At 47.7% G+C, this 27,512-nt stretch overlaps 2 protein-coding genes across 4 annotated transcripts in view; one reads left to right on the forward strand and one right to left on the reverse strand.

Annotated features, from left to right (window-relative positions):
• LOC144933623 (inositol-tetrakisphosphate 1-kinase-like) overlaps positions 1–27,512 on the forward strand; it is a 91,118-nt gene that overhangs the window by 26,774 nt on the left and 36,832 nt on the right. For all 3 annotated transcript variants that reach the window (XM_078858614.1, XM_078858615.1, XM_078858616.1), the window contains one exon: positions 6,652–6,676. In XM_078858614.1, the coding sequence (XP_078714740.1) occupies positions 6,652–6,676 (25 nt within the window). The remainder of the gene's footprint in view (positions 1–6,651; positions 6,677–27,512) is intronic.
• Positions 20,220–26,350, reverse strand: LOC144933621 (uncharacterized). The gene is made up of 2 exons (XM_078858611.1): positions 25,054–26,350; positions 20,220–20,276 (listed from the first exon to the last, which is right to left on the reverse strand). Exons 1-2 carry the CDS (start codon positions 26,323–26,325, stop codon positions 20,265–20,267), a joined length of 1,284 nt encoding a protein of 427 aa, XP_078714737.1. The 5' UTR covers positions 26,326–26,350; the 3' UTR covers positions 20,220–20,264.

The raw sequence follows: 27,512 nt of genomic DNA on the forward strand, positions 1-27,512 counted from the left end.
TGAGTCTGTCTGTCTCCCATGTTTTACCAGCTGAGCGTCTCGGCGTTTCGTTTGAGTGTCTTATATGTCTCTCGTCTCATCTTGTGTGTGTGTGTGCGTCTTATATGTCTCACGTCTCATCCGTGTGTCTCTCAATCTTCCTGCGTCTGTTCTTATCCGGGCCGTCTCTCTCGTCTGTCCATCGAACCCACCTCGTGTGTCTGCTCGCCCATGGTTCGAGCAAGGTCAGTATTCGCATCGAGGCCCTGGGCACTTTGGTTTGGACACGGTCGTCCCTTAAGTTTGACGAGAGAGAGACGCCTTGTTCACATCGGGTGTTGGTGTCCGTGACAATCGGTCTCGACGACGCCTTTGGTTTATGATCGCTTAGACTCAGACCAGTATTGACTGGTTTAGTTCATTCAGCTCGTGCCTTTCGTGCAAGGCATATTTCCTGTTTTGCTGGGGCTCACCGGGTGAGGGCCAAACGATTTGTGGGGAAATATCTAATTGCGATTTTGCTGACAAGATATTGGCGATTTGATTTGCGATTTGATTTTTTTAAGTGAAGCTTCAGTTGAATTATTCGCTGTGTAATAGATTTAAAACATGTGATGGAGCATTAGCACATGCTACCATCAAAATATGGACTGCTCAATAGATTATAATGCAAGGATGATAACTTAAAATATATGATTTTTTTTCCAACATGTATTTATTAAAATGTTTAAATTGAAATAGAACAATCAAACATAGAACAATTGTTAAGTTAAATAAATAAAGTAATAATAATAAAAACACAATTCTAATAAGAAAGTAAGAGGACTTTTCAAATCGCAAAAAATTCGCAACCTTTTGCGATTTGCTAATCGCATTGTTTAAAATTACGATTTCGATTTTATATCGATTAATCGTTCAGCCCTACTCATGGGTGTACATGCATGCAGCAGATTTCTATTTCGCACAAGGTGAGGGTTTTTTAATATAATTTTTTGACACCCACCCGCCCGCTGATTAAACAAGACGGGGCTTGATCGTGATGCTGCTCGTCATGATCGTGATGATGCCAATAAAGCACCCAGATGCAAACTGAATGTCATCGGGGCAAACAACGACCGGGCAGCGCACACTAAATAGTAACTCAGCTGTTAGATTCAAAGGTAAGCGACACGGGAAGGGGTTTCGTATAGGGGATGTGCAGAGCAAAACCGTGTCGAGATGGCCGGTGTACGGTCTTGGCCCGGTGGGTGCCTGCACTTGATGAATTGTTTTCAGTGGCAGGCCAATTCTTACGTAATGGGCTTGCTGATTCAATTAATTATTAATTGCCTATCGGAGTGAGTTTTAGTACGGTGATGGGACACGCGAATTGAATGCGGTAGTAGTCAGGCCAGGCCATATTGCGTTTTCGTAAACATTTGGGTCTTGGCTTTTTTTTGCTACACTGTTTGTGGCTTTCCATTTGCTTTGGGGGGGTTGCCATTTCGTCGCACGCAGTTGCCTTTAAAAGAGACACAGAGAGAGAGGGAGACAGACAGAGGAGAGAGCCTTAGATGCGAGCAAGTACCATTGAACGATGAATAAACGGGAGAGTTTATATGTTTTTTTGTTCTAAAAGGTGTTACATTGGCTGCCAATGCTGCAGCAAATGTCGGTTTTTGTTGGCAGGGCAACCCACAGCCGAGATGTGGGCACGACTGTACGGGCGTAGAGAGTGGTGGGATGATTTCTATTGCGGCTTGCCAGTTTCTGGTCGTGTCACCTGGGGCATGCCACCACTAAACTGTGCTGTGGGCCACCATTTGTTGGCTGATCATCGAGTCTGTCGTGCGATGATGCTCGCTTTCGCGAATTCTGGACATTTGACTCTGAAGATGTTTGTATGGTGGAGGAATCCGATGAGCTGTAAAGCGCTTTTATTCTCACAGACCTGCTGCCTCGATGCATATACGTGGGAACAAAACCATGAATTCTAATACCATACCGCACGCACAGTATACAGAACTGCACCACGTGTTAATTCATGTTGCTGCTGCTGCTGCTGACCTCTTACATTCGCTGGAGGAATGTTGGTTTATAAAGTGGACTCTGCTCAAAGGCCATAGTCAAATACACGAATGTGGTGTTGTTTCTAACTGTCCGTCTTATAGAGGCGACATGATAGATCAAGTTAATTGATGGAAAATCGATTTTAAAAAATGTGGACGCTTTCGATGCATGTTGAGTATTAGATTTCAATTGCGATGTATGGTATTTAGTGTTCTGTAATTTGACCCATGCCGCCACTAGAGGCTCTAACATCATTCCGAGCCACATTGTATCCCAACTACTGTCATGGCTTAACGCCGCCAAGATTCGGCGCTTTGTATTTTTGTCCGCATATGAACTAAAACTCTTATTTTAAATCCCTCTGTAGCAGTGCCGGATTATCCGAGGAGCAAAAGTAGCTACATATGCTACGTGCCACGCACTTGCTTTCAAGCTGTCAATTCCGGTTGAGTGATTCTGCACTTGCTCTATTTCTATAGTACTATACTGTCTTCAACTTTTATGAACAACTGGGTGTTTAAGGTTAGCGATTTGTCGTATTATCTAGCTGTATAGCAAATAAAAAAATCCAATTACTTTACTATGCGAGTTAAAACATTGTGTTTTAATATTTGTGTTTTTATATTTAGGGCCCCTTTATAACATATTCTACAGGCACCAGCTGAATCGTTGACCATTCTTACACGTCTGATTTCCTTTGGTTTCTTTAAAAGTACACTGACTGAGCAGCTTGAGTAATTCATCTTTTAGGATCTCAGACTTTGCTACCTGGGTGCTGATCAGACGTTATTCTCAATCCACACTTTATATAGCTGTTCCTATCTCGAGGGAGTAAAGGTCTTGTCCTGTGACACAGTACCCCCAACTAACTCCCCAATGCAAACAGAGGGGCCTCCTTTTATCAGTGAGAATATCTACCCCACGCTCTTCCCTGCCAGCCAGGTGAGGTGGAGCAGAAGTCTAACCACAGTACTTGCGCCGTGAGTGGCGAGTTGTTAACTACCCCACCTGGTATACAGGAGATCGTGGGTTCGATCCCGACCCTGACACCTGCTGTATATTTGGAATTTGCACGTTCTCCCCCGTGGTCTCGTGGATTCATGTCCGGGCTCTCCGTTTTTTCTCTCTTCATTTAGAATCAACATACATTTAGAGTGAGTGGCTGCTATATATTTTGCACGTGATAAGCCACTTCGTTGGGCAATCATTTGTGGCCAGGTCACATTCTGAAAAAGATCTACATAGCTCAGTGAGCCTTACCTGGTAAAATGATAAATAGATTTTTTGTGTTTTCCCTAACCCTTGTTGCCATTGCAGTAGAATTACCCACGCTTTATTCCCCTGACGTGTCAATAGGGTTTTTTCACATTCCAGCATCAAGCAACACACTCATTTAAAATCCGAGAATTCGGAAGCTGTCGTATGTATATGGTAAAGTTGCATCACCTTGTGGAGCTTGAGTATAGCAACGTCGGCCTCCGAAGAGGATGTTATGCTGACTGTGTGTGGAGATTGCTTTGGCGTCTTTTGATACCCCATCCTCATGAGTGGTTGCGCCATTTAAGCATCCGTCCGCTGTGAGCAAGTCTTACCAAGTGTAAAGTGGGCGTGCCTCATGCATTCTGCTTGTAAACAATCTGCGTGCCACTTAATCGATCTGTCCACGTATTAAGGCGTCGTGATTAAAAAAGAATGTCCGTGTTTCGTTGGAAAACAATGCAGGAGTAAGGATGAGAGGCGGTGGTTAACCCACTGCTATGAACTGGGCAAGTTGAGTTCAGTTCCTGGGGCTTAATAATGTTGGTAGCAAGTAATATATATCTGAACCGGTCCTAGATCACCCCCCTCCTCCCATCTTTGGTAATCCACACTAACCAAAATATGGACAAACAATCCCAATGAATGACACGGGGCAGGCCATTTGTCATCATGGGATTGACAAAGATGGATCATTGCATCGCTGTATCTTGAAAGATGGCGACACTCTTGTGGAGGCTTTAATCAAGAATTCCATTGATAATTTCGGATAAAATTGAAATACATTTGAATGGTGTTTTGTTTGCATTATACAATTCTTAGAATGGATCCTGATGATGATGCATATAGATAGTACACCTTTCCCAAAAACATCTGCTAGTCACGACTAAAATATTAAAACTGAAGTATGCAAATGCACGTAATACAGAAATTATATGTAAAAAATTTGAAGTGAATGAAAAAATAAAATAATCTTGGATTTACAGTATTGCAATTTGTTGGCTGCGTTTTAGAAAGTATCATCTGATTAATACAATTGATTTGTGTGCTGTAATAGGGTACAGCCATGCTGTCATATACGCCCACAAGATACTATTGATTTGCCAATCACGTGGACATGGCTGCATGCAATTTATCGCACAGCCAAAGTGGGTACATTTTGATCGCACTGGTCTCGCGGGATCCGTTCGATTCACCTTACGTAGGGTGCACAAAACGGGTCACTCACCGATTTACAGAATACTGCATTGTTTAAAGGTCCAGGCATAGTGACATTTTCCGGTGACATTCTGCCAGTGTGTAATGATTAACACCTCCCCAGCACCCTTCACAATATATTTTTTTATAAATTGTCACGATTTGCAAGTCGCAATGTGATATCAACATCAGATTCTTTGTTTGGTCTGGCTTTTACAGTCACGTGGGGGTTGTTCCTCTTTTTTCCCCGTCTCATTTTTACAGTTTTCTTCGCTCCATTTAACTGAGTTTTGGTGTGAGAAAGCTTTACTGACGGCCGATTACCTGTGGTGCTAGCACACATCTTAGCAGTATCCAACAATAAAACACACTTCGGGCTCTCCTTTACTGCCGTGACAGCAATGACTAAACTTGCTCAATTTAGAAAGAGCGTTTGCTGGATTAAACATTATTTCCTTCTAATATCCCATTCGTGTAGCTAAGCTGCTTGCAGTGCTGGATAAATATAGTTTGGCAGGCATTTTCCAAGTGATAAGCCTCGTGTAGCCATGGGCCACATGAAATTAATTTGCAAGTCAGATGTGGCCCATTGACTATTGTTCTCCCACACTTAGCCGAACACAACAGCACATGTTAATATTTCCATAAACTCTTTCTGAGTGGAGATCTATGTTTGTGCTTGTTCTGCACGGGTTTCATCTGGGTGCTCTGGTTTCCTCCCATACCTAAAGAAAGCATACACTGTATACAACTGGTATTGGTCAAAAACCATCTCGGTGCTGAAAAATGATCCCGCAAACCACTCAATTGGTATTAGGCAGCAGGACCATTGCTCAATACTATGAAAACTTGGCAGGACCCCCTTGAAGAAGAGTCTTGAGACTCAGTGATGTTTTCCTGGGTACACAAGCAAAATCATAATACTGTTTACATAATTTATTTTAAAGCGTACAATTCGACAGATGGATCATCAACATGAGAATCAATTTAAATTGATGCTTCATTACAGCACCTAATGCTCTTGCCATAGATGACCAGTTTGCATTTGAAATATATTTAAATGATCACAGAATTACAGCTTTACATGTAAGTTGCCTTTAGGGTGTCGTTAGTTATACTGTGTGCGCACAAAACACGAATATAAAGTGTCTCCATTGGATATGTGTTTGGGATGAGTTGACCCTTTGCTAGGATTTTCTTCTTGTTAAAAGGTGGCAGTGTTCTTTTGACGGAGGTACAGTTTTGTGCTGAATTCAACATTTCATTGGTCAAATTAAGGTCTGTCTATCTACATTGTTAAAAAATATAATTATTTGTCCATCTGTGATTCACACTTTGAGTCGCAGCACTTGAGTAACTTTTGTCAAACAGAGTAAGTATTATACCAGGAGGAACCAGGTTATGGCCATGAGCTATGTATGGGATTGGTTTTATTACCTCGGTCAAAAAAATCTATTGCTGAAACCCTTCACCACACTGTTGGGTTTTAGACATGTTTAGAGTTGCTTCCCTTTTGCAGTTTTAGTGAGGATTGCACTTAAGAAAAAGTATCGTGCCATCTATAGGTTGGGCTGCCACCAGCTTGTTTTTATTTCATTTACACGCCGGACAAATTTCTTCTTCATATGGCTGATGTTGATGTAGGGAAACAACTATAAATATACATTGATGTTGTTGAGCTGGATAATTGCGTGTGCGTGTGTGAATGATGTTAAATTGCTCCTAACAATGTGTTTGTGTGAGTTCCATTGCATATGAAATTGCATGGTAATGTCATTCAATTACATGATATTCTTAAATGCTTCTTCCGAGTCCACTCAAAAATACTCTGTGGGTCGATTATGTCTAAAAATTTACCGTGGTTTAAAACACACTCTTTAGAGGGTGGGATAGAATATCTTGGAGATGGGCGTGATTAAAAATCCTGAAAACTACGCTGTCTTGTGTTGTTAATATTGTCACCGGAACTAATCAATAAAGTAATTCACAAATGCACTGCAATACCTTAGCTATGAATTGTCAAGTGAAGAATGCATGTAGCACAAACATTTGCCCACATTTGGTCAAAAGCCAACACTTTTGCTGAGTTAACAATTAAAATAACTTGGTGCAGTGTTTGTGCAAGAAATGGATACTTGTTTACATGTTTTTTTTGTATTGTTTTTTCAGATCTCATGGAATACAGCTTGTGAAGGTATGTAAAATAGTCAACACGCTTCCTTTTCACCTCACAAAATTGATTTACTTCATCCCTTTGTTTTCATTTTGTAATCTGTTGTTTGTTAAGTTATATAGGACATCAATTTTACACTATTTGCTGCCAAACATTCCTGGACAACTCCACATTGTCGCTATTTTTCAAACGCGAAATGTTTATTCCTCTTGTGACATTTTAAAGAGGTCTTTGTGTATACAACAGATTTTTTGTATTTCTATAAGCTGGGAATTAATTCATAACAGACTTAAAATTGAGAGGATGTTTAGCATGACCGAATCAATCATCTTTCATATTGTCCTGCATAGGAGTCTGCAGTAGCCACAATTATTCCTGTGATTGAGTTCCCCTTAAGGCTATGTGTAAACAAAACCTATTATTTGTAGTGGCATGGTTGCCTAGTAAAGAGGAGCCCAGGTGTTACATCACTTTGCTGTAAGCAAGACTGCGTTCTGTGGGCGTAAAAGTTATTTGGGCCGACTGACCACTTTAAAAATGAGACAAACTATAAACCGGCCTCATATTTGCCAATGGCACAGTCATTATAACAAACAATGGGAATGCACTACAGGCGGTAGTGGAGCACTGCGGGGCGAGGGAGGGTTGGGGGATCGTAAAAATGCAAGTGTATATTGTGAAACTTCCTTCCTGTGGGCATCGATGAGGAGGTGCCGTAACCCTGGCTTGTACAGCAAATGTGGGTGGACTCCCATCTCTTTCGTTTATGTGGGATAAAATGTTGACCCCCCCCCTCCTCCTCCCCATGCGTGGGTTTTCTCGAGGCGCTCCGGTTTCCTGCCGCATATAAACACTGATTTATTGGCCGATAAAACTCTACTATTAGAGGACTGCAGAGCTTGGGTAGGGAGCGGGGTGGAATTTGGTACATACTTACCGCCTGGCGGCCTTTCTCATTTGTCTGTGATTCCTTGCACCTCTCTCAGTCATTCTCTCTTTTCGAGAGCGAGCGAATACTGTGCGATGTTCTACAATTTGAAGTTACTTATCAAGAACTTAATCAAATAAAGCTACGAAGTGGGGGCTGAAGATAAATGTGATCCAAAGAAAAGTCACAGACAATATGTTTGCAAACAATTTGACGATATCTGCCAGAGGCACACAATTAGAAAACACATCAGAGTATTATACCGAGGACAGTTATTTAAGGTGGGCTGGGATCAAAATGATTCAATGATGAGGTAGGCGAGGGCAGATTGGAGGCATTTTGATAAACTCAACTTGCTCATAGAAGGCAACGTTCCATTGTACTGACATCAGACAGTTTGTTAATCAGTACATATTAGCTGCTACGACCGTTGCACCTTCGATTAGCGTGGTTGGCTACCTACGGTGAAAAAGAAGTTCAAAACACAGATCAAAAACAAGGATAATGGCAATGGAATAAAAGCTGTAAAGTGTGCAAATGATTATGAAAAGGGGGATTCTTGTTATTATACTGAGAAACAAAAAGGCGAACATGTGGATTAGAGAACATTCGCACCACAATGGTTTCCTGTGATAGCAAAGCACGCAAAACGTTAGTGTAGCTCGTGAACTTTATATGGTTGGCACTTCTGCAGCAATGTACAATTCATTGGTGTATGGGCTGCATTTCAATCTTGACTTGTTTTGAGATTCATAGGGAGGGAGGTGGTGCCAGTCAGACCCAAGTTGTCAGTTTTTTTTAGTTTTTATTTAATTTATTTGGTATAGCCCTGTGAGTCATTCAGCTCTTGAATCGGGTGCAACCGCAACAAACAAAAACATGAACAAGAAACATCTTAAAGTGACTACGCGCAAACAGAAAAATGCAGGAAAAAACAGCAAAGTCTTCCAGAAAAATCACCGCATATCAATGCTGTGTGCAAAATACCCAGTGGGATACAAGTCAAACAATAACAACCATAAGACAATTTAGATTAAAGTTATCAGTCTAACTCTGTACTACAACAAACAAATATGGCTAAACCAAAGCGTTTTCGAAATCACCAAAATAAAGCTATAAAAACAATGTAACAGTGATCATAGGAACTGTGATTCAAATTTAACAATAAACGAAATACATAACATGTACGACCAAACTTTGCAGCCATAGCTGGTTCCCAATACTACGCGTGTGTTTCTGCCTATGCACCACAACTGATGTGTGCAATGTTAATTATGCAATTTATTAACGAGGCTAAGTTGTTTGGCCATTCTGGAGAGGCGACTGTTTTTTTCAGCGCATTTTTAAAAATGTCAGACTGCCCCCCCCTTTGTAACCCCATGCGTTTGCCCAATTTATTGTCACGGCCAACGTTGTTCTCAATTTCGATTCACATCACTTTGATCTGTTTATTGATAGTCGTGTATAGATAATGCATATTCCGAGCACACAAAGACCAGGGTTTTGAGGACCACTTTCATCCTCCTGCTGAAAGGCAAGTGACATTAACGTTCGAGCCCACTCTTTGGACCCCAGTTGTCAGACCACTTTGCGTTTTTTTTTTTACAAAAAGACTTATGTGACCCAGACATGTTTAAAGTCCAGTTGAGTTGAAAGTTCCTCCTTGTGCATTGTACCCACTATCAATGTGTGCTGCTTGGATGGGTGGTTTTGCACTGTGGAATTTCCGATAAATCAAACTCTCCTCCTCCATTCCTCACTGGGCACCAACTGAACACGGTGGTGAGATGTTAATTACTTTGCCTGGTATGCAGGAGGTTGTGGGTTTGATCCCGGCCCTGATGCCTGCATATTTGGAGTTTGCATGTCCTCCCTGTGGTCGTGTGGATTTTTCTCCGGGTCCACCGTTATGGCTGCAATAAATTGCCACATGATAAGCCACTTCGTTGAGCTATCATTAGGCCAGGTCGCTTACGAAAAATAGCTATATAGCTCAGTGGGCCTTACCTGGTAAAATATAATAGTTTACTTTCAATAGTTAAACTTCAGTATTATTCCTGATGATGTGTCAGTATTATTAATACATTGCAAGAAACAGCTTTGAAAATATTCTTGGTTCTTTCGGTAAAGTAACTTTACCGAAAGAACCAAGAATATGAACCCTGCAGTCACCAAAGCTTTAAATCAAAAGCTTTGAAAATGTTTGTATAAACAATAATGTTCAGGCCTCCATCATTCCACTGCTGAATGTAGGCCTCCTCATGGCATGTTATTTCACCGTACTTTACCACACCTGTCTTTGCATGCTCGCTGAAGGAGTGGAGGCTTGGGACCAGTTTATTTAGCACCCAGCACTTTTGGTAGCTGTGGCCAGGAATTGAAATTAGGTCGTTAGGCTCTTGCACAGTGTGGAAACCACTCTTGTCACCGCTCCACCCCGATCTGTTATAACATGGGATTAGAGAAGCCTTATTTCTCATTTCATGTCCGTGCTGTTTCCAGTGTTATTATCATGTGCGTCGCATTGTCTCATTTTAGTGTACTTACAGTGGTGATGGTATTTGTTATGAAACTGGGTGAACATTTGCATACGGTTAATTAATGTTGAAGCAAAAAATAACCTCGACACCGTTCGGTATTTACTCACCAAATCTTCTCTTGTCCCTTCCACTCAGTTTCCTTCCTTTCTTGAATGTTCATCCTCTCTTCGCTGAATTAGGCATGTGGCTGCAGGATTGGTAATTGACCAAATAGTGAATGTTGTCCCCAATCAGGGGTGTTCTCAAAGCTAATTTGTACTCTCTGCAGGATATTCCTTGTAGACTCCAGACCGTCTTGTCTAAGCCTGCCTCTTTCTTTTTATAGCTGTTCGAGCATGAAGCAAATGTAAATCGCATACATGACGCATAATATTTTTATTGTAAAACATGTTTATTCCAAATAAAATTCCCAATACAGTATTACTTTTAATACTTACATATGCTGCCCGTTTTGTCAATCCACTGCTGTATTAGGGCCTCGCCCCCCGCCGACCCACATCTTGTGGGTCGTGAGAGATATTTGACCATACTTCACCGCGCTTGTCAGTGCAGGTTCGTGAAGGTGCGTGGAGTACAGATCAATAGTAGCATTTGCCACACTCGCTTCGACTGCCCACAACGTATTTGTGTACACGCTGGTCAACCCATCCAAGCACTATTGAGGCTCAAGCCAACTTAACTTCCGAGATCTGACGATCGGGCACATTTGGGATGGTTTTGTCAAAGGATAATTTAAAATGGATATTTTTTTGCTCTTAAAGTTATATTTCAAGAAAGTCACACATCCAAGATGCAAAAAAATAATGAAGAAACATTGTTTTCCATAAAATTCTTATGACCGTGAGTCTGCTTCTTACATTTTTCACAATGAAGATAACAAGCTTGATTTGAAGCTTTCGTGACTGCAGGAATCCATACTTTTTGGTTCTTTCAAGCGACCGTCTTCACCTGAAGACGGTCGCTTGTGTTGCGATCGAAACGTCGTGATCTATTATTATTTTTTCAACCTACGTCACTTTACCGAAGGAACCAAAGAGTAATAAAGATAACAGTCTGGCACTTGAAAAACTGTGTGTCAATTAGACGGAGGCATAGTTTCCTGTGCTCCACTCGCTCCAGCCAACTGACTCCTTCTTGTTGAAAAGTCACAAGGTGTAATTATTGACATATCCTCCTGGAGGTTATCAATCTACTCTGCTATGCAGTTCTGCATTGGTGGATTAATGAATGACTTTGAGAAGCAGCAACCTGTACAAACAGGTATGAGCTGGTACTGCATGTTTGGGTCTGTTCGTGTCTGGTGTTTGCATGTATGAAATGTTTTTGCACTTTGAATCACTGAGGTCATTGCTCCGAGTTACTGGAGTGCATTGTAAGTCATTGACAAGTCGCAGAAAACCCAGCGCTTTAATAATGATAATCATTAGTAGCCATGGTCTATCCACTACTGGATGAAGACCTCCCTGCAATGTCAGCATCTCTCACAATCCCGCAGCACCTATTAATTGAATCGCACCTCCGATTAGCACGGTTTGACATTTCCTTACGAGTCTTGTTTATAACCTGTCATCCCTCTCAGCGAGTGATAAGTCACCTTACTTCTTAAACAGCGACTGAGGTTTATGATACGTTATTGATTTGTTTTGGGTAAAGCCAACTTATATTTGGTCACGTGGCCTAAATCCAAAACATTAATTGTGTATCATAATACTGTCTGCGAATGATCTACATGCTCAGTTAACTAAGATGTTTAATTTTCATGAGTTTTCTTATTCGTGTATTCCCTGTGTCTTAATTCCGGAGATGCCTCTCTTCGTGCTTCTTTGCGGAGTTTTCAGCCTTTGTTCCATTTTACTTATAATTCCCTGTTTATGATGCATTTGCCATAGTCGGTAATATACACATTAACACTATTTAATCATGTTGCTATGTTGGATTTTCATATTCAAATTCAAGTTTCTCAAGGCTCTCCATCCTGTTATGGCTCCGCACCTCTGATTAGCACGGTTGACTACGTACGTCGTAATTGGGTTTCCGGCCTGCTTTTATTTATTCTGGCTAGCTATGCAAACACCGGTATTTTTGTGTGTGTCATGTGTGGCATGCAAATTCAAAAAATGCAATACAGGTTTTCCTCGCTCTGTGCGGGTTTTGTTTGTGTGATTTTTGCTTATATGTGCCTAACCAGTTTCTACCGAAAATGAGCTTCATGCGGTTTTAATTCACTCCAATGCGGCAAATCGGACGAACGTTGGACCGTTGTTCGTGTACTTTGTGCGCTACTCAGGCAGGCAGCCGACTCTTGCGGTATTGCTTTGTGCCCCCCTTTTTTTGGAACGCATCCACTGCCGCGTAAAGCGAGGGAACCCTGTGTATTGATGTGAAACGAAGTATCTTTTATCTTTAGAAGTGTTGTGCTTTATATCGTATTAAAGAGGACTCTTCGGTATGCATTCACGACGGTCGCTGAGCTAGTGAATGTAAACACACGTCTCTTACAAACCGAGTGTGCCTCGTAGATATTTCAGTGTAAACCACTTTTTTGTTATTTATCCGCAAGGTTGGATCCTTAACTTAATGGCGATGGCTGAGATGCTTTACACCGAGGTTTCGGGCTAACTCCTGCTGCCTGACGTTCAAAGAGGGTTTTATTTTTTTAGTGTGATGTTGAACAGGCGGCTACACTGGCAGTGCTAATGGCCTTGTGCTCTTCTCAGTGTTTGAAAGAGACTCGGAGATATGGGGCGGTTGTGTCGCAAATCCTTAAACCCCGGGTCCCGCGTATAATGCGGCGTTCAGCAATTCCTCCTTGTGTTGTATACCTTGCTGACAACACTTCCAGACATTTCTTATTAAACTTCCATTAAGGGCTCCGTATATTCTAGAGTTATCATTGCCTGGAAAATTGGCAAGTAAATCAGGGCTTGTAAACACGGATCGCAATGCGCAATTATCCATTCTGACTGGAATAGCAGCCCATTAAGCCGTCGCGTTCTTTTTTTAAGCATTGTCTCAAAATAGCTTCTAATAAGAAAGAGCCGTCAGGTTTTTATTTTTCTAGAGCAAAAAATATTCGGCGAATGTCTGGTGAGCATTTAATCCTTGAGTGTGTGTTCATGGCGTTCCTTATGTGCAAAGGTGTAGTAATCACTCTCTGCGGAGCAAAGTAATGTGGCTGCGAGTCGACGAATCTCTCGAAGGAAGAGTCCGCAGAGACTCGAGCACATTACAAGACGTTGAGTCGGCAGCGCGACTCCTCCCGATGTTTTGCTCGTGGGAATACCAGACTGCTTTTGTTTCAGCTTGCTGAAAGCGGTTCTCTTCACTGCTCATCAACCTGCTTCCCCCCCCCCCCCCGCTGCAGCAGTTGCAACATTTTCAAACGAGGACTGCAAAAATGTGTCTTGCCAAGTATCTTAATTAAACTTGCAACGAGAAGCACGGACCGGTTGCGAGCACCCTGTTTTTGTTTGATCCGGCCATAGCACACGTGCCCTAACCCACGTGACCTTGCATCGTTAATGCAAGTGATGCAAAGTCTTATCTGTTTGACCCTTTCCTCTCTCCTCCACGCCTGTTACATGACCCTCTTCTCTCTTCCTCTCCTCTCTCCTGGAATCGTAATGGATTTTTTTTGTTCGTGTTGCCCGGACAAATGCCCGTTTTAACATGCTCGGGGTGTGCTCAACTCTCCGTAAGTCTGCATTTATCCTTGAGAAGTGAGGGGGAATAGAGCAAGGGTTACGCGGGGAGGGGAGAGGTTTTCGAGAGCGAGGGTACCCAAAACATCCATAGTGTCGGGTTTATGCATTTGGCTTGAAGAATACATTCACCGCGTTGTTTGGCCCACTCGCAACATGTGGTCGACAATGTGGTGGTGTTTCGATTTAAAGCTTTCGTGACTGCAGGGATTCATATCCTTGGTTCTTTCGGTAAAGTCACGTAGAAGGGAAATAATAAAATAATAAAAATAAAACATAATGAAATTCTCACGATGTTTCGGCCACAACGCAAGCAGCTGTCATCAGGTGAAGAAACAGAGCTGTCAGAAAGACAGCATCTTTGAGAATGTTATTTTATTATGTTTTATTTTTGCTATTTTATTATTTCCCTTCTACGTGACTTTACCGAAAAAACCAAGAAAATGTGGTGGTAGTAGTGGTGGTGGTAGTGGTGGTGGTGGCTTGGGACCTGCATGCGTTAACAGACCGGACAAACGAGAGCATGTTTTTCATATGAAAATAAACTAATAAGGAAGCTTCGAGGTTAAAAACAGCAACAGTTTGGCGAACCATGTGTTAGCTTTCCATAGAGCTTATGTTTTCAGTTGTTTGTATTGTCCCTGAAGAGCATTTTGATTGCACTCTTGTGCACTGCTCACTCCGGTCCAACCAAACAAAGGTCTCTTTTCTGCACACGTTCAACTTTTCTGATAATTCATCTTTGACATCGCCACATGCGCATCCAGGCGTGCACACACGCATGCATGCACACACACGCATGCGCGGGCACACACACGCATGCGCGGGCGCACACACGGTCGGAACAAAACAAAGCTCTTCTACAGCCTTAGCACCAGTCACCCACAACTGCAGCACATCTTGCAGTCAGGTCACACTTGGTTTCCCTGCTAAAATGTATGGACGGAGTGAAAAAGGGCAGGGTTTGGCATCGAGAGAAACATTTTTAAATACGGTTGTGGTCGCTCGAAATCCACGAACTTTTCAACTGCGTCGCAGCCCATCACTCACATTGGCAATACTCGTGAGAATGCCACAGTTCTAAACCTCGCCTTCTTGTACGGCTTATGAATCGTGGTGTGATTTAATTCGCTGGAGAAATGAAAATATTGTTTTTCGGAGAGCTGGCGCTTTCACTGATTTTTTTTGTTGGTCCTAAAAGTGAGGAATTAAACAAACATTGCGATATGAATGGTCAGTAAGCCCCCCCCCCCCCAACAGATAGACGATGTCTTCGTGTCCTTTCAGGTTTCAGATTTCAGCGCTTCTAAACCTTACACCTCCATTACAGCTCTGTTGGTAAACATAATATAAGTAAGCCTTTCAAACAACGGGGAGACGAGACAATGGTTTGGGTCAGGGAGTGTTAGCAGTTTACATCGGGGGATCATTGTTGTGTTCCCGGGGCAAACAAAAACAGGTGCTTTGCATTTCAGAGAACTGAAATTGATCAAAAGACAACCAAATAGTGCCTAAATAAAAACTAAAACTTTTCGCAATGCATACTTATGAAAAACTGACATTTGAATGGTAAGCATGGATTGAAAATAAAAATGGAACAACAGCAGAAGGTGCACAAAATAAGCGTGAGTAGATGCATGCCTGGAATTAAACTGAGAAACGGAAAGACAAAACGTGGATTGGAGAATAAATTGGAGACCGTGACATATTTGCTGTCAGGAAAATAATGTGGGCTTGGGCGCAATACATTGCTCGAAGGGAAAACGGCCGATGGATAAGGATGGGGGTGATAGAATGGCAGTCAAAGTTGGGAACTTTCCCAAGAGGAAGACCTCCTCAAAGCTGGAGCAATTGGGAACAACTCGTGTGCAGCCGTATGAGATGGATTATGATGTGTGATCAATTCGAGATGGATACGTTGATGGGACGTCATCTTCCATCAGTGGATAGAATGTGGCTGATGATGAGTAACAAAAAATACTGATGTGCAGTAACGTGCAAGTGTCACCCCAGGGCTTGCATTCCACTGGCAGTGTCATGAATGCAGAGAAAAGCAATGCGATACAGGGTCAGGAACTTGCGTGGGCCCTACAATGCATGTAGGTAGATACCATAGTCCATGGTTCTTTCGGTAAAGTCGCGTAGATAGAAAAAGAAAGTGATTAAAAATATCACGACGTTTCGATCGCAACACAAGCGGTCGTCATCAGGAACCGGGAGGTTAGCCTCTGAAGGCGGCAAGCTGTTTGTAAAGGTTTAGAGTTGGGGGTGGGCGGCAGCTAATGTTCATGTAGGAGAAAGCCCCTACACCGGCAGTAGGTCGACACCAATAAAAGCATTGCACCTCGCTCCACACACCCACAATGCTGACTTGATTTGTGCTTTCTTTTCAACCTCCACCGTCAGCAGTGTGTGGGTGTGTGGAGTGAGGTGCAATGCTTGATTGGTGGAGACCTACTGCCGGTGTCGGGGCTTTCTCCTATTTTAACATCAGCTGCCCTGCCCATCTCTAAACCTTTATTAACCGCTTGCCTTCAGAGGCGAACCTCCTTGTTCCTGATGACGACCGCGTGTGTTGCGATCGAAACGTCGTGATGTTTTTAATCACTTTATTTTTTAGAATTTTTTCTATCTACGTGACTTTACCGAAAGAACCACAGGAATATGAATTCCTGCAGTCACGAAAGTTTTAAGTCCAAATTTAGGTAGATACTGCACGATGTAACGTTGGTAAATACATTTACATTTGTACCATTACACGTGGCTTGGTGGGACAGTACCCCAGTGTATATACCCATTGGGACCACTCGTAGAGTTTCAACTCACCAGTCTTTGTTCACTAGGGGTGGCACGAGAGGGGTGGGTGTAACAATATATCAATTCTTTTATTGACATAGATTATTTAGAGCATGTTGACAACTTCCATTGCATCGGTTGTGCAGTAATCATTGTTTTTATATTTATGGAAATGGTATTTATGCGAATGATATGAACAAAGTTGCACATGAGACCGAAAAAAGTTTGAGAACACAAACGGAACGGTAATTATATAAAAAAAATAGATTCCGATTCTTGAATGGAATCGCAACTCTTGAGTTACAAGATTTATTGAGTGGCCAGTGGTAAATAATTACACCCCAGGCTCTTGTTAACTGGGGACTTTGTGCTCTAATCACGGTTCAGTTGTTGCACGTTGAACTTGTTCTCCGCTCTATTGCAAGCAATGTTATATTATCCTAAAGACCTAAACTAAAAAAACTGACACAAACACACAAAAACTCACTTCACCCGCTGCCATCCAAGCTGTTGACTAACCCTGCCCTTGTTAGAGCCCAGACTGAAAAAAACATTTTTTTCTCTTCTGTGCACAACTTGACTCCTGTCAAATGAACATGCCCCGTTTCTTTACAGCGTCTTGAAATCCGATCGCATTTTAAACGCCATGAAAATCGACCTTACGTCGTGTTGTATGGTAATGCGCACACGTGACGGGCATCGGGGAAAAATGTCGCTTGTCACTCACTGTCAACTTTCTGTACGGACGTTGAGCCTCTTTCATCACACCGTACGTAGCCAACCGTGCTCATCGGAGGTCCTCCATGGATATGTAGAGCATGCGCTCACAAAGGGTTGTCAAATCTACCGGCGTTTAAAAATGAAAATAAATTCGCGCAACATCAACACGCAGACGTACGTAGTTCGTTGTCCTGCTCCCCCTGCACCTTGCGATTAGCACGGTTGGTTACGTACGTGCGAAATAAGATCAACATCTACACATACGTGGATGTACGTACAAAAGGTCGGATGCTTTAAGCGTGCATTTATAAACAAGAAACAAAACAAAGATACCCGTATGGCTTCCGCCTCTACGGACTTTTGGGGCAAGTGCTGTTCACGAGCACCTATTAAGGCCAGCACGGTACACGAGAGGGGTGGGTGGCCAGCACCACGCCCGGCCGCCTTTGTCTCCCTTAGTGACGATGTTTACACCCTGCACCATGTACTCATTTGAGGCCGAGTCAACCTAGAGAAGGCCCGGGACCGGTTCAGATAATTGTCACTGGTGTTGGCCGTGAGTGGAAATCGAACTCTGGCCACCAGGTTTGTAGCACAGTTCTAGATTTGAAGCTTTCGTGACTGCAAGGATTCATATTCTTAGGATTTTTCGGTAAAGTCACGTAGGTAAAACATTAAAATTAATAAAAGTAAAATAAAATAAAAATCACGACGTTTCGAGGCAACACAAGCTTCCGTCTTCAGGTGGAACCGTCACAGCCACGACAGCTGTATCAAGTAAATGAGAGATTGCAGGAGCTACCACTCCGTTTATATAATGGTTTTGTAGCACAGTGCGCTAACTGCTCCTCCACCGCTCCTCTCTCTGTGTGTGTGTACACCCGTACACATACATTATAACACGCCCAACAACAATTACACACGAAAATAACATTTTAAATATAAAGCTTTGTATAAAATATATTTCCCGTGCGAATTTTACTCAAACAAATTTCACAGATCTGGGAATGGAATTGGTCAGCTTTGGTATGATTCAGAGCAACTGCTTTCGGGAGTTTGGGAGTTTTCCTGAAATCCGTTCAGGAGACGCTTCACGTGATATTACACCAAGCCTACAGCCCGTCCAAGGACGGGTGGATATTGCAGTTCATCTGAAATTTTCAATCGAAAATAATGACCTGCTCATGATTAAAATTTGACTTAGAACTTTCGTGACTCCAGGAATTAATATTATTTGGTTCTTTCTGTAAGTCACGTAGATAGAAAAATAAAAATAAAGGTAATAAAAAAAAACTAATGTAGACTGTAGCCTGGTTATTAACCTCGATGAGCGTACTGGCAGTTTATTAAATTTATTTTTTTATTAAGTGACGTCATTAGCTCATGATTATTGATGAGGGGGGGAGCTCAATGTGGAGTGACGTCACTTGCTAATGATTATTAATGCGGGGGGGGAGGGGGGAGGTCCATGTGGAGGACCCCCACCTGTTCATGATTATTAATGAGGGGGGCTGGTCGACGTGGAGTGACGTCACGCGCATTACACAGACATTCTTGGCTCATTATATAAGCGACTTCCCAGGCTTCTCAGTAAGTTGCCCAAGCAACTCTTAAAACGTGAACAAGGACTCGCATTTAGTACCCAAGGCACACCTCGTGCCAAGCTGGCGGCAGCCTTTAGGCACGTAACGGTACATCGAGTCAGAAGTTTGAAAAGATTATTACGCTCTACCTGTCAAATCGCGTGTGTGCAAGAGTGGGGAGGAGGAAGTGCACAGGGGTTAGTGCGCTGCGCTACGAACCTGGCCACCCGAGTTCGATTTCTCGCTCACGGCCAACACCATCAGTGACGATTCTCTTAACTGGTCCTGGGCCTCCCCTAGGTCGACTCAGCCTCCAAACGAGTACCTGCTGCAATGTGTAAAAGTCCCCACAAGGGGGATAAAGGCGGCCCGGGCGTAGTTGTGGTCACACACATACCAGCGTGTGGTCTGTTAAAGCATTTTTCGTAATAGTGGGTTACATAAGGTGTCCGTGATATATTGAGGCTAACGGAGCAGACTAAACTGCGAATGAAGGGGAACATTTTTGTTAAAATATATAAATGAGAAATTATCTTCAAGGTTCCTTTTTCATGGTGGCTGCGGTGAGCCCTGCCTGCTCCATTGTCCTTCGTGATGTTTCTCGAATGTAGCAATCACCACAAATGCAACTCAATTTGTAGACTCCAGGCTACTGTAAGTCAGGAACGACATCCTTCACAGATGGAATCAGATCACGGATTGTATGCACTGTACTGAATCGGACTTGGATCTTATGTTTGTTTAGAATTTTGGAGATATTTTTGGTCACGCCTGCTATGTATGGTAACCGTTGCCGATCATTGTGTAGAGAGGCGCCGACACGAGATTGCAGGGGTCTCGTCCTTTATTCCTTTCCTTCCATTCACACCTGTCGCCAGCCGTCCCAATCCCGTTCCCGCCAAAGGCCCCTCTTTCCCGCCCGTTCTCCCCTTATATCACCTCGATCACCCCTCCCCCTAACCCATCTATTGGTGGGAATCCTTCCCCTGACACCCCTACATCACCCCCCCCCCCCGGAGAAAAAATAACCGTCCTCGGTTCTGCCTCCCCCATGGACCATTTAAGTCTCCCCATGCCTCCCACCACTGACAGTGACGACAGCCCTTACCCCCCCCCACAACCCTACAATGCAATATAACACAACAAATCAATTGCGCGGCCTGCCCAGGTCTCCAGCCAGCATCCCGTAACAGCCCGGACATCCACAGGCAGCAGATGACCGTGGCGGCCCCCTCCTTCGAAGGCCCTCTCGTCGCGGTCCCTGGTTCGGTGGTGCCGGTGTCGCCTTGCCTAGCGCCGCTGTCTCTCCGGCCCCCGCTCGTGCCGCCGCTCCGTCAGGCCTCACATGGGGTGCTGTAGGTGACAAGGGAACACAGGGCACCGAACCCCCTGCCGGTCGGCGCGTGGTGGTCGGCGACCTTGGCCTGGGTAGGGATGATGATGATGTTGGCAGTGATGTTGGTGGTGATGTTGGTGAAGATGACGGTGGAGAGATGTATGGCTTAAGGCGGGTGGGGTGTACAAACCATCGTCGCTTACCCAGTTGGACCTGGACGCACTGCGGTCGGAGTGCTTTGATGACCTCGACCGGCCCTTTCCAGGGTCGGTGCAGCTTTGGTGAGAGGCCAACCGGCACCTGAGGACAGTGTAGCCATGCCTGGTCCCCAACTTTAAAGGGCTTGGCTGTCACTGTCCTCTCCCGTATCCGTACATTACTCTCTTGGCTCGCGGCCGATGCGGCCTCGGCTGCTTGGCGGGCCTCTCTCAAATAAATGAGGGAGGTCTTTAGTGCCTTCGGCCATGCGTCGGCTCTTGCCGGAATGTCCGTCAGCTGCACCTCAATAGGCGGAACGGGATCCCGTCCGTACATCAGGAAAAACGGCGAGAACCCCGTCGCCGCGTGTGGGGCCACCCTGTACGCCGCTAAGACCGATGGAATGTGGAGGTCCCAGTCGGAATGGTTTTCGTCCACCACTTGGGACAGCATGGCCGCTATGGTGCGGTTAAGCCGCTCTACCATCCCATCGGTCTGGGGATGATATGGAGATGTTCGGACCTTTTTAGTGCCCAGGATAGAGCAGACGTCCTTCAATAGCTGTGAGGAGAAATTCCTGCCCTGATCCGTGAGCAACCGCTCCGGTGCCCCCTTATCAAGGACATAGCCTCCCACGAAGGCATCGGCGATGGTCTGTGCCGTTTGGTCCGGGAGGGCCCACGCCATCGGCCACCTCGTGCAGTACTCGACTCCGACCAACAGGTATTTATTTCCCCGTGGCGTGACCGGCAGCGGTCCCAAGATGTCCAACGCAACCAATTCGTTGACCCTGGTCACCGTGATGGGCTGTAGGGGCGCCCGGCTTACCCGGGGTGGCGGCTTTCGCCGCGCACATTCGACGCAGGTAGCGACCCATCGATGCACGTCAGCGGTCATACCTGGCCAAAAGTACCGACCCTGTAATGTGTGCAGTGTCTTCCGCCCTGCCAGGTGCAGCAGCTGGCGGCCGTGTACGTCCATAACCAATTGTTGACGCAGCGACTCCGGAACTACCAGGCATCGCCGGCGCCCTGTCGGGTCCCATCGCATGAGGAGATCCTCCCATACGATGTACTCCTCCCCCCCTGCCTCTGCTGAGGCGCGTAGTGTTCGCAGTGGGGCTTCCTCCAGCTGTAGCCGTCTCCAATCGTCCAAGGTCAGCCCCAGGTCGTGGTCGGTCAGCTGGACCTCACCCTGTGCGCCCTCCGCCGTGCGTACAGGAGCGATGACCGTCCCCTCCGGCCTCGCCTCCTTGCAGCGTGCCCCGCCTGTGGTGCATGCACAAGGGCCCTGGGGCACCAGTCGGGACAATGCGTCTGCGTTGGCATGTCTGGTCCCTTTGCGATGCACTACTTGGTACCTGTACTCCTGCAGGCGTTCTATCCATCTGGCCAGCTGGCCCGAAGGCTGGTCGATGCGGAGCGAATACTGCAAGGCCGCGTGGTCAGTGCGGACCGTAAATTTGCGACCATACAGGTAGGGTCGGAATTGCTGCACAAAGTGAACGACTGCCAGGAGTTCCCTACGTGTGACGCAGTAGCGCTGCTCCGCTGATGAAAGCACGCGACTACCATAGGCGATAACCACCTCCCGACCCTGCTGGACTTGCGACAAAACACTGCCGATGCCCACATCGCTGGCGTCCGTGTCCAGGATAAAGGGGAGGCCAAAATCCGGAAAGGCCAATGGTGGTGCATCTGTCAGACGTGAGCGCAGCTGCTGGAATGCCTCTTCCTCCAGAGGGCCCCAATAAAACCTCTGGTTCTTCGCCGTCAACACGTGCAAGGGCTTGGCAATGGTTGCGAAGTTGGGCACAAACCGGCGGTAGTAAGAAACGAAACCCACAAACCGGCGTACCTCCGGAACCGTTGTGGGAACAGCCCAGGCCCTCACGCAGGCCGTCTTTTCCGGGTCTGTAGCCACTCCCGACTCACTGACGACGTGGCCCAAGTAGCGTACCGACGACTGCATAAGGTGGCACTTCGACGGCTTGAGCTTCAAGTTCGCGTTCCGGAACCGCAGGAACACCTGACGCAATCGGTCAATGTGTTCCTCGAATGATCGGCTGAAAACAATGACGTCGTCCAGGTAGATGAGGCACGTTTCCCATTGGAGGCCTGCCAAGGCCAACTCCATTATGCGTTGGAACGTTGCCGGCGCCGTCTGGAGGCCCATAGGCAGGCAGTTGAACTCGAACAGGCCCTGTGGTGTCCGGAATGCTGTTTTAGGCCGGGAGTCCGCGTCTAGTGGGACCTGCCAGAACCCGGACAACAAATCCAGCGTACTGAAAAATTTTGCTCCCGCCAGTGCATCCAATGAGTCGTCGATACGTGGTAGGGGATATGCGTCGGCCAGCGTGACGGCATTGAGGCGTCGGAAGTCCACACAGAATCTCAGTGACCCATCTGACTTCTTGACTAGGACCACCGGTGCCCCCCAGGGACTCGAGGATGGAGAAATTATGTCGGCCCGCAGCATCTCCTGCACCGCTTGTTGAATGTGCCCTTTTTCCATTGGGCTCATTCTATATGTGTTTTGGCGCAGGGGTGCGGCATCTCCCGTGTTGATGTGGTGCTGTGACAGATTTGTGCGCCCTAGGTCGAACGGTCCCCGGCTGAACACGTCCGAGAACTCCTGCAATAACGAGTGCAGCTGCTGTTTCTGGTCGGGCGGCAATCCCGGCTCAGGCCCCGCCAGCTGGTCCATCCACGATTTGGCCCCTCTGTCCTCGGACTGGCTGATGCTGCCTACAAGCTCGGGCTCTGTCCCTGGGGCTCCTAGTGACAAGGGACTAACGTGGGCCAGAACTGTTCCCTCCTGCACCGTCGCTGTTCTATCGGAGGTGTTCAGCACCTGAATGAACAGATGCTGGTTCCTCTGTACAATAGTTTCGGCCCCCACCAGCGCATGACGATCCATGGCCGCTGACGCCGGAGACACCAGGATGGGTGAGTCTGGTCGGGCTGTCACGAGGGGGGACCGATATTGCAGCGGAACCAGTATCTGGGCTGCCGGGGGAATGGAGACAGACTTACTGACCAGAGCCTGCACGTAGGGTACACCCCGGCTGGCCCCCTCCGCCTTTAGGAAATGGAGATGCGTTCCCTGGACTTCCACCCGCCCATTGGCCAGATCGATTTTCATTGGCATCCGCCTCAGAAAGTCCGTCCCCAACAGGCAGGGTACGGGCAACGTTGCGGAGACAAGGATGGGTCCTGCTACCGAAAGCTGCCCAATCTGTATCGGGGCTTCAACCTGGCCCAGGAAGCCCATGCTGCCTCCATTTGCTGCAATGAACGTTGTCTTGACGGGGACTAAAGGTCGGATTTTATCCGGCAGCATCTCATGCATGGTGCTCGAGATGATCGTGGCTGATGCCCCCGTATCGACCAAGATACGTGCCGACACTCCCGCGATTTCACCGACCAGGACCGAGGTTCCTGACGTGGCCGCTACCACCCGCCTTGCCAGCTTCCTCCATTGTGTGGCTGAGTCCGGCCACTGACCAGGCGGCGTCTCGTTATCCTGTGGTGCATGGTGAAATGATGGGGGATGGGTGTGGATGGACTGAAGATGGGGTTCCTCCCTTTGGAGTGCGTCCCAGCAGGGTGAACGCGCCCTTGTTACATAGTGTGGGCTTACCCCTGGGTTGCGGGCTGGGCTCTCTATGTAGTGCAAATTGCCCCCCCTAGGTGACGTAGGATGGGCCCCCCTTGTGGTGTGGGGGGGCCCCCCCATTGCAGGGGGCGGTGGGGACTGGGGGGTGGGCCTTCCCGTGAGCCCCTCTCTTTCCTTTGTCACGGGGGCGTGGTCCCCCTGGTTCCGTCTCGCTCTGTCGCAAAGCGGTGGTGAGGCGGGTCGTGGAATTGCTCCAGGGCGCAATGTCAATCGTGTGGGCTGCCTCCGCCCCCGGGCCGTTGCCCCTGGCAACTCGCCGGCGTTGCAGGTAACTGGTGACGTCACGCCCGCCGGTGACGTCACGCCCGCCCGCGAACCCACGCCCGCCCGCGAAACCACGCCCACCCGCGACGTCACGCCCGCCCGCGAAACCCCGCCCGCCCGCGAAACCACGCCCACCCGCGACGTCACGCCCGCCCGCGAACCCACGCCCGCCCGCGAAACCCCGCCCGCGCGCAACGTCACGCCCGGCATCGACGTCGCTGCCGGCCGCGACGTCACTTCCGCCCGCGACGTCACCTCCGCCCGCGACGTCACCTCCGTCCGCGACGTCCCTCCCGGCGTCGGCGCGACTCCCGGCGCGGTCCCCGGCCTCGGCGCGATCCCCGACGCGGTCCCTGGCCCCGGCGCGATTCCAGGCGCGGTCCACGGCCCCGGCGCAATTCCCGGCGCGATCCGCGACACCACTTCCGACCGCGACGTCACTTCCGGACGCAACGTCACGTCCGTTCGCGACGCCACTCCGGGTCGCGATGCGACCACAGGCCCCGGCGCTATCCCCTTCCCCCGACCAGAACAGCGGGGACCGGGAAACGACACCACCGGCGCCCACCCCGAGGAGACTCCCGGTGAGTTCGCGGCGTCGGAATTGTAATTATCCGGCCCGACCGAGAGGCCGGGTGGGACGGCGTCACTCGCCTGGCTCCTGTCGGCGTTCGGCCCCGGCAGGTTCCAGGTGACGTTGGCGGCCTCCGGCTCCGTGCGGCACCCCCTCGCCACATGCCCCTCGCGACCACAACGGTGGCAGACCCACGGGGCGTTGCGTCGGGGGGGCTCGGCGCGATGTTGTAGAGGCGGCTGCCAGCGACGCGGCGGTTGGTCCCTCTGCTCCGCCAGTCCCCGGATCGCCGCGTACACCTCCCGCAGCGATGGCTCCGTCTCAGACGTCGGCGGTCCGTCCCCAGATGCCCCACCGGCAGCCTGTGGTGACGGTGCAGGTTCGGCGGTTAGTGTCGCTGGACCAAGTAGCGCCGCGGCAACGGCTGGGCTGTTCCCCCCCGCCGCGCCAGCCACCGGGCCCACGGGTGGCGCCCGGCCCATGACCTGCTCGTGGGCTTGGATGGTCCGGGCAGCCCACAGCGAGGTGCGTTCTTCCGGCGTCACTACGGGCATTACAACGCCGGCGCGGCAAGCGTAGGCGATGAGGTGCTCGACCACGAGGTCCTCGAGCGCTTCTTCAGCCAGGCGAGGGAAAGCTCTCCTCGCCAACACGAGCAGCGCCCCCCTGTAGGCTAAAGGGGATTCTTTAGCCCCTCGCTGGCGATCCTGGAACCGTTTAAAGGCTCCTTCCGCCGGGCAATAGATCTCCCCCAAAGCCTCGTAGGCCGCCTGTAGCGTGGACTTGCTGTGCGAGGGAAGGGAGGTGTAAGAGGAGAGTGCTTCTTTGCCCAGAACAGATGGCAGCGCTCGTAGGGCCTCTTCGTCTGTCCACTCGAGAGCGTGGAAGGCAGCCTCGAATCGGCGGACAAACTCCTCCCAATCTTCTTCCTCAGCCACAAACTTGTCGACGGGCCCCAGCCGACGCGGCCGTCCGGCCACCTGCTCTCCGTGTTGGGTGTTTAGCCCTGGGGGTTTTGGCGGGAGCGGCGGCGGCTGGCGTGACGAGGTTGGTTGCGGCTCCTGCCCGGCCGGCTGGTCGGCGTCCGGTTCCCGTGGCCTCTCCTCCCGTAGTACGCGTGGGGGTGGGGGTCCCGGTGCCGGCGGGCCCCCCATAGGGAGCCTCTGCAAGAGCTCCTGGAGCGCCCTCTCCACGCGGGCCATGCGGTCCTCCATGCGATCCTCCAGGCGATCCGGGCCCCCTTCTGCTGCTTCTGACAGCAGGCCCCCTTGTTGCCCAGGATGTGAAGGATCCCCGGCCCCTGCTTCCTCCTCCCTCGGCTCCCTCCCGCGAGGATTCTTCTTTGTAGCCATTAGGATCCCACCGCTGCCACCAAATGTAGAGAGGCGCCGACACGAGATTGCAGGGGTCTCGTCCTTTATTCCTTTCCTTCCATTCACACCTGTCGCCAGCCGTCCCAATCCCGTTCCCGCCAAAGGCCCCTCTTTCCCGCCCGTTCTCCCCTTATATCACCTCGATCACCCCTCCCCCTAACCCATCTATTGGTGGGAATCCTTCCCCTGACACCCCTACAATTGCTACAACTCGGTGGGCTCTCATGAAATTGTCTTTTCCGAGACCAAGGTTCTCTGTAAACCTCCCGGCTACCATCAAAGGTTTGTACACGAAGCCATACAAATATACAAACACAGACATAATTTCAACCGTGATGATGGGTACAAACTTAGTAATCATTGGAAAGATCTTATCAACCACGCAAAAAAGACTTAATTACACTTTTTTGGACCATCTTATCTGACAGGCACTATTTTACTTTACTTTTCCGAGTGTTAACATCCCCAGTTATTTTTTGGCAGTGCTCTCTTCATTGTTCAGCCAGCATTGGTATAAACATGGGCATTTTCGTTCTTTTGTCTATCATGTGTATCAGACCTCCCCTCCCCCCTCTCTGTCCATTGTGTTGGCGTGTGCAGCAGCAACCGCGTCCAAGCCGTCGTCCATTGTTTTGGCCCCGCTCCCTCCCCCTCCCGATGCGTTGTACTTAGCACTCCGTGCTGTCTTTGAGCCCCGCCCCCCTCCCTCCCGATACGTTCCATTCATTGGCTACCACATTCTGATGAGCTCCCCCCCCCCCTCTCCTCCCCCCTTCAACTTGCTTATAAGGGATTACTTCTTGAATCGTTGCCTCACTTGATGCAGCTAATTCGGCTGTGACGGTCCCACCTGATGACGGAGACTTGTGTTGCCTCCGAAACGTCGTGATTTTTGTTTTTATTTTATTTTCATTAATTTTGATGTTTTACCTACGTGACTTTACCGAAAAAACCTAAGAATATGATTCCTTGCAGTCACGAAAGCTTCAAATCTAGAATTGCCTACCTCTGACACGAACACACTGATGGTGATGAATGGGGAAACATCAAGGACAGTGACCAACACAGTTGCACCAACCAATGTTGGACTCCCGGTTTGAAGCACTGCCATAAAGTTGTTGTTGTTGTAAGTTCTTAATATATATAGAGACAAATGTCTGGGAATA

The sequence above is a fragment of the Lampetra fluviatilis genome, chromosome 7, assembly GCF_964198595.1.
Source record: "Lampetra fluviatilis chromosome 7, kcLamFluv1.1, whole genome shotgun sequence".
In the NCBI taxonomy this organism is placed as follows: Eukaryota; Metazoa; Chordata; class Hyperoartia; order Petromyzontiformes; family Petromyzontidae; genus Lampetra; species Lampetra fluviatilis.

Coding starts and splice junctions, on each gene's coding strand:
- LOC144933621 (XM_078858611.1), bottom strand. CDS start 26,325: ATGGCTACAAAGAAGAATCCTCGCGGGAGGGAGCCGAGGGAGGAGGAA.